At 38.8% G+C, this 13,633-nt stretch overlaps 1 protein-coding gene and 1 long non-coding RNA gene across 2 annotated transcripts; one reads left to right on the top strand and one right to left on the bottom strand.

Annotated features, from left to right (window-relative positions):
• Positions 1–551: 551 nt before the first annotated feature.
• Positions 552–10,602, bottom strand: cdca7b (cell division cycle associated 7b). Its single transcript, XM_044170987.1, has 10 exons — positions 10,288–10,602; positions 7,902–8,045; positions 7,702–7,802; positions 6,491–6,695; positions 6,335–6,397; positions 4,448–4,630; positions 3,477–3,632; positions 3,249–3,398; positions 1,583–1,719; positions 552–1,037 (listed from the first exon to the last, which is right to left on the bottom strand). Exons 1-10 carry the CDS (start codon positions 10,303–10,305, stop codon positions 1,016–1,018), a joined length of 1,179 nt encoding a protein of 392 aa, XP_044026922.1. The 5' UTR covers positions 10,306–10,602; the 3' UTR covers positions 552–1,015.
• LOC122864004 lies at positions 3,527–9,178 on the top strand. Its single transcript, XR_006375127.1, has 2 exons — positions 3,527–3,660; positions 8,737–9,178. It is a non-coding gene; the product is annotated as an uncharacterized LOC122864004 (long non-coding RNA).
• Positions 10,603–13,633: the final 3,031 nt, after the last annotated feature.

The following is a 13,633-nucleotide window of genomic DNA, read 5'->3' as shown; positions in this document are numbered from 1 at the left end:
TAAAATCAACACCAAAATGTAAACTACAGACCTGGAAGAATACAGGTGTTAAACAGCTTGCACCATAAGACTGACACTGAAGATAGGTAATTAAGACATCAGTGATTAGATAAAAGTTGTAATAAATCTTTCTATTTCTCACTCACATTGTATGTCAATGATGCCTCATGAAGATCCAGTGACCTCAGGTTGACCCCGCCCTGCAGCAATGGTACCTGCGCATTACATGAGATCAGCTGACTGGCTCCCTGATCACCTCAGGAGCAAACAGTTGACCTGGACCTGACCCCACTCACCTGGGGGAAATCACACCAGGTACACAGCAGCTACACACACTCACTTGCCTTATCAGGCTTGCCTGCAGCAACTTTTGAGACAACTTTGTTGCAGCATGAAAGGTGTGTTCACCTTCCCTAAATGTACAATGTTAGGCTTGATTTTCCTCCTTAAAAAGACACCGTGGTGTAGAGTTGACATTTGTGAGAGCTGAAACAAGATCCAGTAGATAAAAGACTGCATAAATATATATATAAAAAAAACATGGCAAATCATTTAGATAATGCCATTCTTTATTAAAATGTACAGTGGACTGACAAGAATGCTTTAAAGTTACTTTTAGAAAGGCAGTTGGTATAAAAGGCTCGTTTTGCATCCGTAACACAGAAAATAACCTTACATTTGCTCTAGTGAACATCAAGAGTAGAAATTTTCAAATGAAAATATAACTCAAAACTGAGTACTGACTTTAAAATAATAAAAACATCCTTGCATTTTATGCAGCCTTAAATCAGGATATATAAAACATATTAACAGTGTATGTGCCTTGCGTTAAGGTGACAAAAAAAAACAATAAAAACAAACACCTTTTTGCTTTTGTTTCTCTAGTTAGATAAAAGGTTGATCTAAACCTAAAAATGTACATTAAAATGAGTTCTACAGTACTGTGCAGCATGAGAGCCTGCTCCAGGTGCCAGCTGTACGAACAGGTTCTCCTCTCTGATCGTCTCTTTGGACTTTACTGCAGCTCTTTCTGAATGCTGCGATGGAGACAAAACAACACATGAGCTCCATCTGCTGACAGAATAGTTGTCATTGTTCATCTGTCACTATTTTTTCCAACCAATCAAATGTTTTCTGGCATTTTAGACTAATGCACTGAAAAAATAAATAAATAAATACACAATGCAATATCATAGAGCTCAAGGTAATGTCTTAAAATAGATTCTTTTGTCCAACTTACTCCAAATGAGTCAAATCCTCACTGGTTTTATTGGTTATAACTTTTCTGTCTGTCGACTAATCATTGAAAATGACTCATCATTTCAGCACTAGTTCTTAGACAATAAGCATCTAGTGAGGCCTGTTTATTAATATCTTGACATCTGTAGAATTGACTTAATTCTAGTAGATTCTTATTCCATGCTCAATGCAGTAGCTCAGACATTTTCCAACTGTGATTTTACACTGACAGTGCATATGGTCTTAATTATACTTCCTAAACATTTCACATCGTGGCAATTTTAAGAGAGATCCCATCCAGGTCTGTAACATTAACCTGTAAAGCAAGAATGAGGTGACGTACCTCTCCAGATACTCATGGACGTTGTTGTGGCCGTTGTAGCGGGCCAATCCCACCAGGATGCCAGTAGCACAGCGGCCCTCCTTCTTACGACACAGACTGCAGTTACACATCTCTCTGCAGATGGGACACGACCATGTCTACAAAGACGAGTTCCAAATTGTATGTGGGTGACCAACTGTGTTGTTACTCTACTACAAAAGTGAATCCATGTAGAGGTTTTATGTTATTTCTACTCTCAAATCACCTGCCTTTGCTGCTTCTGGAAATGAATACTTAGACATAAATTTGTGATTTTGTTGTACTAAAATTTATACAAACAAGCATGCATTCATAATAAGCCACACACTGTAAATACCCTGACAAATGCTTATTACATCTGAGACTTTTCTGTTTCTTCTTTGGGCACTGCATTTCCCTGTGATAACTTTCACCTCAAAGAAAGCAGCTTCCAAACAAATAAACACAGGTTGTTCCACCAAAGACAAGTGAGCAACTGGAAAAAGACAAGAACACAATTCAAACAGGTGCCTAAAAACAACCATGTCTACTGCGACTGTGATAAGCACAATGAATAAATATATAATATGTTGCGTAAGAGCTTTGTTAGCTTCTGTTAGCACAGCAGCCCCAACTGTAAAAACAAGAGGGTGACTGCCTACTCACTCATGTTTAGTTTCACTTGTTAACTGAATGCTCTTTCTAAAACGAAGAAATGATAAAAATCTACTGGGCCCTTAATAAAATCTACTGGGAAACATTAGCCTAGGAACAAAAAGTTGTCAGTGGTTTACAAACACCAGCTAACACGCTACTCCATGTAAGCAGTGAATAATGTAAAATAATTAACAAAAAAAAAAAAAAAAAAAAAAACACATTTGCAAAACAACTTTGTCTTTTCATAATTTCAAGAATTTTCTCCTTATTATATTTCACATTTTACTCTAGTTCTGGCTTGGATACAGTATCTTCATCTGTATCTTGACGTTTCATTCAGCATCTTATTTCTTGGATTTCCCAATAATTAAGTTGCTGTTTCTGTATGTGGTGCTCTTTGCTTTGTGTATTCAGCTATGTTGGTTCCCACTGCTTCTGGTGACTAATCAATTCAGCTTTTATTTAAAAAAATAAAAATAAAAAAAAACAGTTACAGTGGTATGGCTGTCACTGAAAATGTAAACCGAATCCCACCTTTTCTACCAGATGCAGGGTGTTTGAAAAGAATATATAAAAGCTTTAACTAGATATCAATCAGCATTACAGAAAATGCATTTATCTGAAAGCCCTTCTGCTTCTCTCTTTAAACATGTTATTTTTTAAAAATCCTATACGTGAAAGGTCAGCAATACAAAAACAACCCACAAACATATTATTTTCCTATGTAAAAAGGTTAATACACATTTTTAGGGGGAAAATATTTGAAACACCGGTTACAGCAAGACAAGAAAGGTAAAATAAATAAATAAAATCAAAACGTTGTAGTATTCACTTGTAAACATGACTTATTAAAGCTTTCATTAAAGCTTTTAAAGCTTGTCAATATTGTCCCTAACCACTTCATTACCCCAGTGATTGTATTCTTACTTTTCCTGTTACATATTATTTGCTTTTAATTGTTTTGATCTGTTTGGAACAAAATTTTGTGTGTTTTGTGTGTATTAGCACTGACCGGGTCAAGCAGCACAGCGCGTACGTCTTCTCCGTAGCGGTTCTTAAGGCACGGCCCACAGAATTGACCTTTGGCCCCCACACAGAAACCACTGCGACACACTGTCTTGGTGTCCAGAGTCTTCTGTCTGCACTGGTGACACGAGCTGCCCTGGAAGAAAAACAGACACACATACAGTATAGTACAGTACCGACAGCACTAAATAGGTAAAGGCCTGATGTGACTCACATTCTCCTTGTCCCAGATCTTGTCTTTGCTGCGGTACGCTATGTTGTCCAGGTCTTCTTTGGTGATCTCATCGACTGACTTCACCTCATACTGGCTCCTCCTGGAAATGTGGCTCTTCCTCTTTTTCCGTCCCTTACCAACATGTTCATCATCCACCTGCCCAATCACAACCAACAGATTGCAGGTAAAACTGAGAGGTCTGAGTTTATCAATATACAATCAAAGCATTTCCCTGCTACTACAGTATACAGTGTATTTACAGTCAGGGTTGGGCAATATGACGGTATACACCAGGCGATGGTAGAAATGTGTCCACTGGTAGAAATTTGGCAATACCGGTTCCACCGAGGGAGCTATCCCATAGTGTCTCTGCTATATATTCAGGGCAAGATATGTAGCAAATCAGGTCTTGTGGTATCACAATTCTCCCGTTATCTCACGAATACAGCTGCCTCACAAGGTAACGTGATTTGGGCAGCAGGACTGCTTACAACGTTCTCATGTGACGTGAGAGCGACAGTTGGTGGCCGTAATGCACTTCTAAGCTGGTTTGCCAACCGCCGCAGAAAAGAGTGACAAGAAAACATGGAGGAGAGTGAAATTGTAAATACAGAGCAGGAGGAGTTGTTTTTGTTTATATGGAAGTTCCAAATGAAAGAAGAAAATAATCAAATGTGATGAAGTACGGTATGGTTATTTTAAACCATTTCTTAATTGAATTTACAGAACAATTACTGTATATCGTAATATATACCGTTACCGTGATATAAAATTACATATATCGTGATAGAAGATTTTGGCCATATCGCCCACCCCTATTTACAGTACAGTTGACAGATAATGCAGGAATTCTCAATAATTACCTCATATTTCAAGTTCCCCATTCCTATTAACTTATTAACATACATAGCTGTATAGGATAGTGTGTATACTGTAGATGTAAGCAGACAGTGTGAAGTGTGTGATCGTACCTCCACCAGTCTCCTGATGTCTACAGTCCTGGGGCTTCTGTGGGTGAGCGGCTCGCTCTTTTCCTCCACCGCAAAGTTCTCAGGAGGACGAGCCTTACGGGACGGGTTCCTCCTTTCTGACCCCATCTCTGGTTCAAACTTGCGTTTTCGTGGCATTGCTTTCTCTGTCGCCCGCTTCTTCTTCTGCAGAGATAAAACAAAGAAAGGTTTGCAAATCAGAACAGTAAAAAATCAGTCATTGTAAAAAACAATTACAGTCATGTGATCTCCTTGATCACAAACACGCTTTTTTATTAGTGCCTCTGACTAAAAAGAAGAAATCCTTTAAAGTCACACGAGATAGACTGCACCATCTCCCATCCCCAACATAAACACAACAAAAACAAACAAAAAATATGGTTATCTTATTGTATCATTGTTTGTGTCGTGCTTTTTATATGTATTTCATTGTTGAGTTCTGTGTATTTTAAAAGCCCATCTAGGAATGGGTATTGCAAACTAGCTTAGGTTATAAATGCTATAAAGTGGTGTGAAAGTGTTTGCCCCCTTCCTGATTTCTTATTTTTTTGCATGTCTGTCACACTTAAATGTTTCAGATCATCAAACAAATTTAAATATCAGTCAAAGATAACACAAGTAAACACAAAATGCAGTTTTTAAATGAAGGTTGTTATTATTAAGGGAAAACAAAATCCAAACCTACATGGCCCTGTGTGAAAAAATGATTGCCCTTAAACCTAATAACTGGTTGGGCCACCTTTAGCAGCAACAACTGCAATCAAGCATTTGCGATAACTTGCAATGAGTCTTTTACAGCGCTGGGGAGGAATTTTGGCCCACTCATCTTTGCAGAATTGTTGTAATTCAGCCACATTGGAGGGTTTTCGAGCGTGAACTGCCTTTTTATGGTCATGCCACAGCATCTCAATAGGATTCAGGTCAGGACTGGACTTTGACTAGGCCACTCCAAAGTCTTCATTTTGTTCTTCTTCAGCCATTCAGACACCCCACAACAACATCCAAAGAACTGCAGACCTCACTTGCCTCAGAAGGTCAGTGTTCATGACTCCACCATAAGAGAGAGAATGGGCAAAAAGCAGCCCAAGACCATCACACTACCACCACCATATTTTACTGTTGGTATGATGTTCTTTTTCTGAAATAATGTGTTACTTTTACGCCAGATGTAATGGGACACACACCTTCCAAAAAGTTCAACTTTTGTCTCGTCAGTCCACAGAGTATTTTCCCAAAAGTCTTGGGGATCATCAAGATGTTTTCTGGCAAAAATGAGACGAGCCTTAATGTTCTTTTTCATCTTGGAACTCTGTCATGCAGGCCATTTTTGCCTGGTCTCTTTCTTATGGTGGAGTCATGAACACTGACCTTTACTGAGGCAAGTGAGGCCTGCAGTTCTTTGGATGTTGTTGTGGTGTCTCTGAATGGCTGAAGAAGAACAAAATGAAGACTTTGGAGTGGCCTAGTCAAAGTCCAGTCCTGACCTGAATCCTATTGAGATGCTGTGGCATGACCTTAAAAAGGCAGTTCATGCTCGAAAATCCTCCAATGAGGCTGAATTACAACAATTCTGCAAAGATTGGTTCATGCTATACACATTATCAACATCTCTTTTACATGAACACATAGAAACCAAAGTACTGTAAAGTTGTGGTCTTTCGTGAACTTCGACACCCAGGTGTTACTGACAATTTTAGATGACATCTAACTCATATTTCTATGGGCTTACAGTGCTTTGGACAAAACAGTCTGCCAAATGAATGGAATGTTACTGGTGATCAATAATCTTTAAATCAGTGGTTAATTTCCAGCTGAGTGCATGTTCATTTTTCTCTTCTGTGAGAAACTGGTGCTGGGGCGTATACTCACTTGAGGGGTGGTGGGCAGAGTCAGGTCAGCCATGGTGCTCAGATCAGCAAACAGCTTAGCCAGCTGAAAGACAACAGAAAACCAGTATCAAAGGACATCTGACAAGGCAGGGACAGATATATGGAGAAAACACAAAAAGTTGAAAGGGTATATTACCATGGCCTTGTTTTCCTTGATGTTCTTGTCTCGTTTCCTTAGGCTCTGAGACAAGACTTCCTCTTTGTCTTCCTCCTCCTCCTCATCCTGCTGCTGCTTCATTCTCTGCCGTCCTCTGCCTCTTTGTGAAGGAGGAGTTTCTTTAACTGTCTTTTTGACATTTTTCTCTTGCAGTTTGGGGGTAGACAGTCTTTTGACTGGAAACCTGAGGAGCAAGATTAAAATAAGATCATTGTTCAATCTCTGGAGAATCAACACAATTGTCACAAAACAGGCATGTGTTTCCTAAGGTCCCTTGTATAGCTGGGCAATTGGACAAATACAGTGGAATTAGTGCCTTTATATTCCTGATCAGGATTCAAGGCGACAAATAATGAACCTCCTGAGTGCAGTGGTACCAGCAAAAAGAGGCTTCATTCACTCATAGTTTTGCCTGTTCGAGATATATCCTGTAGGTATATGTTCCATTTAAAAGCTTTGTAATCCAGTGTATCCTGTAGACCCCCCCCCCCAAATCATGCAAATACATCAAATTCTTTATTTATGCTAGCAGCACTAAGGGATATTTAGATATAAATGGTAGGTGCTGCTCAAAGATGATATGTGTGTATTCGTATTGCAACAAACAGCTTCAAACAGAGCAGACTTCTACATACGTACTGAGATACAGCTCATCAGATGTGATCATCTTTAAAAAGGTCCAGTGTGTAGGATTTAGTGACAACTAGCGGTGAAATTGCAGTTCACAACAACTTGAATACTGTTTCTCTCACCCTCCCATTCCAAGCATGTAGGAGAACCTACGGTGGCCGCAAAACTTGAAAGGCCCTATCTAGAGCCAGTGATTGGTTTGTCTGTTCTGGGCTATTGTAGAAACATGGCAGTACAACATGGCAGACCCCATGGAAAGGGACCCGCTCCCTCTGTAGATATAAAGGGCTAATTCTAAGGTAATGAAAACACAACGATTCTTATTTTCAGGTGATTATACACTAATGAAAACATGCTTATGAATATTTCACCACATTCTGCAAATAGAGCCCCCTAAATCTTATACCCTGAACCTTTTTTTTTTACCACCCTGAAAAAAAAAAAAAAAAAAAAAAAAAAAAAGGTGCAGCACCTACTCTTTTGCCTATTTACTAATTCTTTCACAAACACACACACACACACACACACAAACACACACACACACACACACACACACACACCTCAGGGCTACTAAAAGACTCTTCCTCTTTGGTGGGGGGGGCTCCTCGCCATCAGAGTAGAAGCCTGTGTCCACGTCGCTGTCCTCCTCTACATCCACCATCTGGAGAAAACCAGAGATAAAAAGCATTTAGTCTGGTGCTTTGGCTGTGGTATCATACATTTTCATCAAATAATACAGCCAACAATAAACTTTCCATACCTTGGTCTTTAGCCGTTTGTTAAAACATCCTCTGTGCTCTTCTTCCTCATCCCCGCTGAAACCTTCAAACTCCTCCTCACTGTCTGACTGGCTGAACAGATGAGCCAGCTCCGCAGTGATAAACTTGGATTTGAAACATGGAGCCTGTTGGCAGATATAGCAAGCATCATATTAAACTAGGTTTGGTGGAATAGATGACATGTTCCACATGTATTCTGTGTTATCATCACAATTCAGAACTCTAAAGTCTGAATTCAACTAATAAATATTATGTAATATTACTGATTGGGACAACAATGCACTTCCTGTACACAAGAGTGTGAATACATTGTTTTCCTAGGAATGTGTAAATTATAGCAAAGATGGTGCTGCGGATATCATGGTGACAGATCAAGAGCTGCACTTTCTGGGTCAGATCACACAAGGGCTACTATTTAAAAAAATTAAAGGTTCCCTGTGGAGTTTTTGACCTCTAGTTTGTGTTTTTCGTTGAGTGGGTCCTTGTTTTATTTATCTTGTGCATGTGCGCACTGGTGACGCGATACACAGTCCTACCAATGGTGTCACACTATCCCACTGATCAACAGGTGGTGCTAACACGCCAAGATATGCTGCAATGCACCAACAAAGACCAGGGAGAAGAACACTGCAAGCTTGTAAACATGGACGTAAACGATGCTGGATTTAAAATACTTTTTTTTTTTTTTTTTTTAATCAGTTTTGTTGATGTTTTACGAGGGAGGAAACTAACTCAACACATTTGCTAGACCTAAAGGATAGACACAATGCGTTTTGGTGAACAGTGACTGTAACCAGAACTTTTGTTTCTTTACAGGAAAACTCCACAGTGCACCTTTACGCCACAAGACAACTTCTTAGATCAATTTTCACACTTTACACCAAAGGGAGCACCACTCCATCAGTGGACATCCTTGATCACTAAGTGAATGTTGTGGGAACAATGATTTGTAGTTCAGCTGTGTCACTAAGCAGCTTGCCTGGATCACCAGAGTTGAGGCTGGCTGGCATTGAAGTAAACTTATCTTCTTGAGTTTACACTGGCAGATACCCAAGGACGTCCTTATCACTACCAGCCTGTGCAACTTCTCAGCCATGGCAGGGCAAAACCAATGACAAAGTAAAGTGGAAAAGGAACAAACACTTAACCCTTGTGCTTTGTTGACATTGGCTTTACTTCTTCATTGTTTGGCATCCCAGAGAACCTGAACAGAATGCTGTATGTGTAATAAATAAATAAATATTCATTCATTCAATAATTTTTTTCACACATTTGTTTCTTTTCTTCTGACCCAATTAAAACTCAATATGTAGAAAAGTTTTGAAGTAGTAACCCTCCTGCATTTTGGGCGTGCACATTTGATGAAGGTGATAAGGAAATTACATTACAGCATAGTTATTATGTTATATTATAAGATAAGGAAATAGCTGAAGTTTTATGTTATATGGGCTATGTATGAATATATAAATATCTATTTTGGATTTGGGTGGGGTTTTGCTGTGTAAAATGTACTGTCCATACCATCACAGATATAGACCAAATAAAAACCCATTGCATTTAACCACATTTTACAGCAGGGGTCTGAGACCAAGAAAATATGTAATGTATAATTTATAAACATGTCATCAGTTCAAAATCATCTCTATAAGCAATTCTCATAAAATTATGGTAAGTCATGACATATCTAGCTGATAAAACAATGTAATGGCCCGGAATCTCGAGAGGACCCCAAATAGAATACATTTAGTTTTGTGTTTACATATTATTCTTTCATGGCCACTTATGATAGGCCTAGAGTCTTTGTGTGTCAAATGTGTGTGTAAAACGTAGTCAGGTTGTGTCTGATCCATGCAGTTGTCCCAGGTCCCACTTGTTGATATCTGCTGAAACATCCCCTCCACCTTAAGGGGTGTTGACCTCTGATCTTCCAAGAGGAGTGCGACACAGATTGGACCCACCTAACGTTACCCAGCACCTTGACAAAACACTGAACATGCGCTTTCATGCACAGGAATTTGCCAAAATGTAGACGATCACCTGAGCACTGATGTGAAGCAGATCACGTGTAAGCTAGCTAGTTAACCAGGTCAAAACAAAGATGTAAGACAAGTTTTGCAAATAGTGTTCAATAAATAACATTAAGATAAGACGTCTGGGTTACAGAACTGAACTAGTTACAAAGAAAAAACACCTTCTTCGGAGGAGAAAGATATGAATGCATCTTTACAATCGAGCAGATTCAGGCTAACTAACGTTAAGCCAACACCGTTAGCTGTTAACAATGGTGTTCATTTTGACTTTTTTTTTTAACCACAAACGACTAACGTGGAAAACAGCTACATTTACACACACTGCTCTGCCGCTTACCTTTGATGTGAGGGTCATTTTATCTTCGTTTTGCGGCAAATTTCCGTCCAAGAAAAAGTTTTGTCTTGTAACATGAAAACCAATGTGTAGCTCTGGGTTTAAAACTCAACCGCTAGAGAAGTGCGGTGATTACAAAAGTAGGGGTTTGTTGCCGGTGAGCTTATACCTAAATTTGTAGTTAAGTTCAGTGATTATTATTTTGAGATTCCACTGATGACTGCATACTTTAAAAAAGCATTCACTCAGTTACAGCTTTTGATAAATGTGTTCTCTATGTTTAGGAGTATTCTCTCTTCTAACACCACCCCCACGCTCACAATGGTGCAGTCCATCCTTTCGCGCGAAAATGGTATATGGGCGTGGCAATCCCTGGGAACCTGCCCCTACCACACTGTAGTAAATTTTGCCCTTAGTCTGTTGGTTGTGTGTCTGCCATTGGATTGTAGACACATTGTTTGTGATTTATTACAAGTTTAACAGACTTTTAGGCTACTTTCCCTTTTCAGCTCCCATTAGCTTCTTCACTACATCTCAAAGGCAAATATTGTACTTTTGACTCCACTACATTTATTGATATTTTGTAGTTATTAGCTACTTTGCAGATTAAGATTTGACATATGATCAGTTTACAAAACATGATGTGTTGTTACAGATTAATCTACCCAGTAGCCTACATAAACTAGTTTCTTAGGGCTGCAATTAGCATTTGCTTTCATTGTCGATTAATGTGCCTATGATTTTCTCAGTTAATCGTGTAGTCCGTGACATATCAGAAAAACAGAGAAAAAGTGGCCATCACAATTTCTCAGAGCCCATGGTGACCTGGTGCAACATTAAAGTGCTGTTTACATAATAATGCATCAGCAACATAATATAATTATATATAATTAACATAACACAATATATATCCTAACAATAAACATTGACAGGGATGTTCTGCTGCATAATGAATACTTTTACTTATGATACTTCAAGTACATTTTGCTGATGATAGCCTACCTATGTTCTTGTACTTAAAGGTGGAGTATTCGATTCTGGAGAAATCTAATACCATGACAAATACCATGATACAGAGCGAACAACGACACAGCAAGTAATATAACGTTTGCTAGGTTGTGGATTAGCAAACTGTCGCTACAGTTGCTGCTGTTAAACTAACAGCCGGAGAGGACGAGATGTTTCCCAGAGCAGCACAGCAGCTCCAGACAGCGATACTCACAACTCTCCTGCTGCTATAGCTAACATCACAACAACAGCTTATCTTGGCAAACTAGAAAGTAAGCTGAATGTCCGTGGGCAAGTCATTTAACGCTACCTGACACAAATCATGGCTGGAACAGTGTTGTGTGGCTCGGTCCGAGTAACTTTGTTTATTTCCCATTCACACAGCCAGGGCTGTGTACAAAGACCGGATTTTTTTTTTTCAGCGCACACACTGAACAGACAGCTAGTATACCGTCAGGAGATATTTGCTGAATTTGACAAAAAGACGTGTATCGGATTAGAAACGCATACCACACCTTTAAGTCAGATTTTCAATGCAGGTATTTTTCTTGTAATAGAGTATTTGTACATTGTAGTATCATTACGTTTACTTTAGTAAAGGATTTGAATAGCCTGCTCCTACCACCACTTTCAGGCATAACATTTGAGAGGAATTGCGGGTGAAATTTAGTTCCAGCAGTGGCTCCCTCGAGCTGTTGAAGACCTTGATGGAGTCTCCAGGCCAAGGGGTATTTATAATGAATTTTCTAATAATTTTCCTGAAGTTAGCTGGAGCTTATGTGCCATATTTTCTCTTTGCCAGGCACAGTAACTTCCAGGAGTCTTAGCTGGTTGCCTGGCAACTTCTCAGAGCCAAGAATTAATCATAAAATTATTGATAAATATTGATAATTAATTAATTAATTAATTGTAAAAATATACAGATAATATAGCTAAAACTAGGGGAAAGGGGACTTGGGCTATGACCTGTTTATTTCTAAAAGCCAGACCCTGCTATTTAATGTCTACTGTATCAATTTCTGCACAATTTCCAAGAGCACCTGCATCACACCAGCCTGTGTGTTCTGTTTATCTCACTTCCCTCATTTCTACTTCACCCTCCACTGTTAGTTGGTTGTAAGAAGGTAAAAGACTCGTCAGGATGACTGCAAAATGATAGGGATTGTTTTGGGTCATTTCCGGGATACATAATTTAAACTTTGTAATACTGTTGACCAGGGTGTAATCAATCTGCATTAGTCAACACCGCGGGGAAGGATTATGTGCCATTTGCTTTCATCACTGACGGAGGGAATTCCCAGTAAATCATAAATCAAATAAAACTGGAATAGTGTACCTAAGTAGTTTTTCACTTTTTTCACTTTATCTGTAAGTGAGAGAATGTGTTATCTTTTAAATTATATTTGACATGTTTTTGGATTTTTTTTGCAACAAAACAGCAGCTCCATGCTACCCTCATAATTGTTCACATTATGTGAATAGCTGAATAAAAACGTATATTCAGAAAGTTACATTATGGAGGTGTTAATCATTAGTGTTCATGTCATCCTGTTGGTAACTCATCTATATTTTGAAGATCACTTGTGTTGAAAATAGACTGGAGGCCCTCATGCTGCTCTAACTCGAAGCAGAGTGAGCTTTATCAGGGTTTTATTACAAATGAGTAGGCTACTGGTATTTTGTAAATTTTGACATATGCATAAATGTGTATATGAAAATATAAACATCCTACTGGATAAGAAATGTCCTTGTGATTATGTCAAACCATTAGACCTAGACACACACACACACACACACACACAGTGGATGAAGGATAGCTGGAACAGACATACAAAAGAAATACATCTACACGAACCTGCAAGACGTAGAAATCTGTGGATTGAAATGTCATCATGTTTACTGTATATGGCATTCATTCTAATACTACATTGATTTTGCACAATGAAGGCAGATTATTATTATTATATGTTATAAATATTCATTTTGAGATTATCAAAAAGGTGTGAATGTCCAACATTCATGAAAATGAAGGTTAGTGAAATGACTTCTGTACACACAAATAAAAGTATACATTTGTATCTTTATTGTGGAGCCCTAATGGATGTCAACAAGTGACAGTGACCAAGTTGAATTAGACATATGTTACTGTTGCTAAGGACAGGTTATGCAAGAGACACAAACAGAGGGAAGAGTTGAAGAACATGGACCATCATTCCATTTCGGATCTTTAACATAGTTGTTTTGACCACAGTTTTCATTTCCTCGAGCATTGTCTGGCTGTCCTGCACTCCAAAACACAAAATCCACTGCAGACCCATCAGACTACATCCATCCTCCTTCC

This window comes from Siniperca chuatsi, linkage group LG17, assembly GCF_020085105.1.
Source record: "Siniperca chuatsi isolate FFG_IHB_CAS linkage group LG17, ASM2008510v1, whole genome shotgun sequence".
NCBI classification, from domain to species: domain Eukaryota; kingdom Metazoa; phylum Chordata; class Actinopteri; order Centrarchiformes; family Sinipercidae; genus Siniperca; species Siniperca chuatsi.
Note: the sequence above shows the minus strand (reverse complement) of the source record. Positions and strands in the feature narration are given on the sequence as shown.

What these genes read in the sequence shown, in the direction of transcription:
- cdca7b (XM_044170987.1), bottom strand. An exon ending in ACAAACGGCTAAAGACCAAG is followed by an intron (nt 7,803 to 7,901) that starts GTATGGAAAGTT and finishes GGTTTTCTCCAG; the next exon opens with ATGGTGGATGTAGAGGAGGA. An exon ending in AGATCTGGGACAAGGAGAAT is followed by an intron (nt 3,399 to 3,476) that starts GTGAGTCACATC and finishes TTTTTCTTCCAG; the next exon opens with GGCAGCTCGTGTCACCAGTG.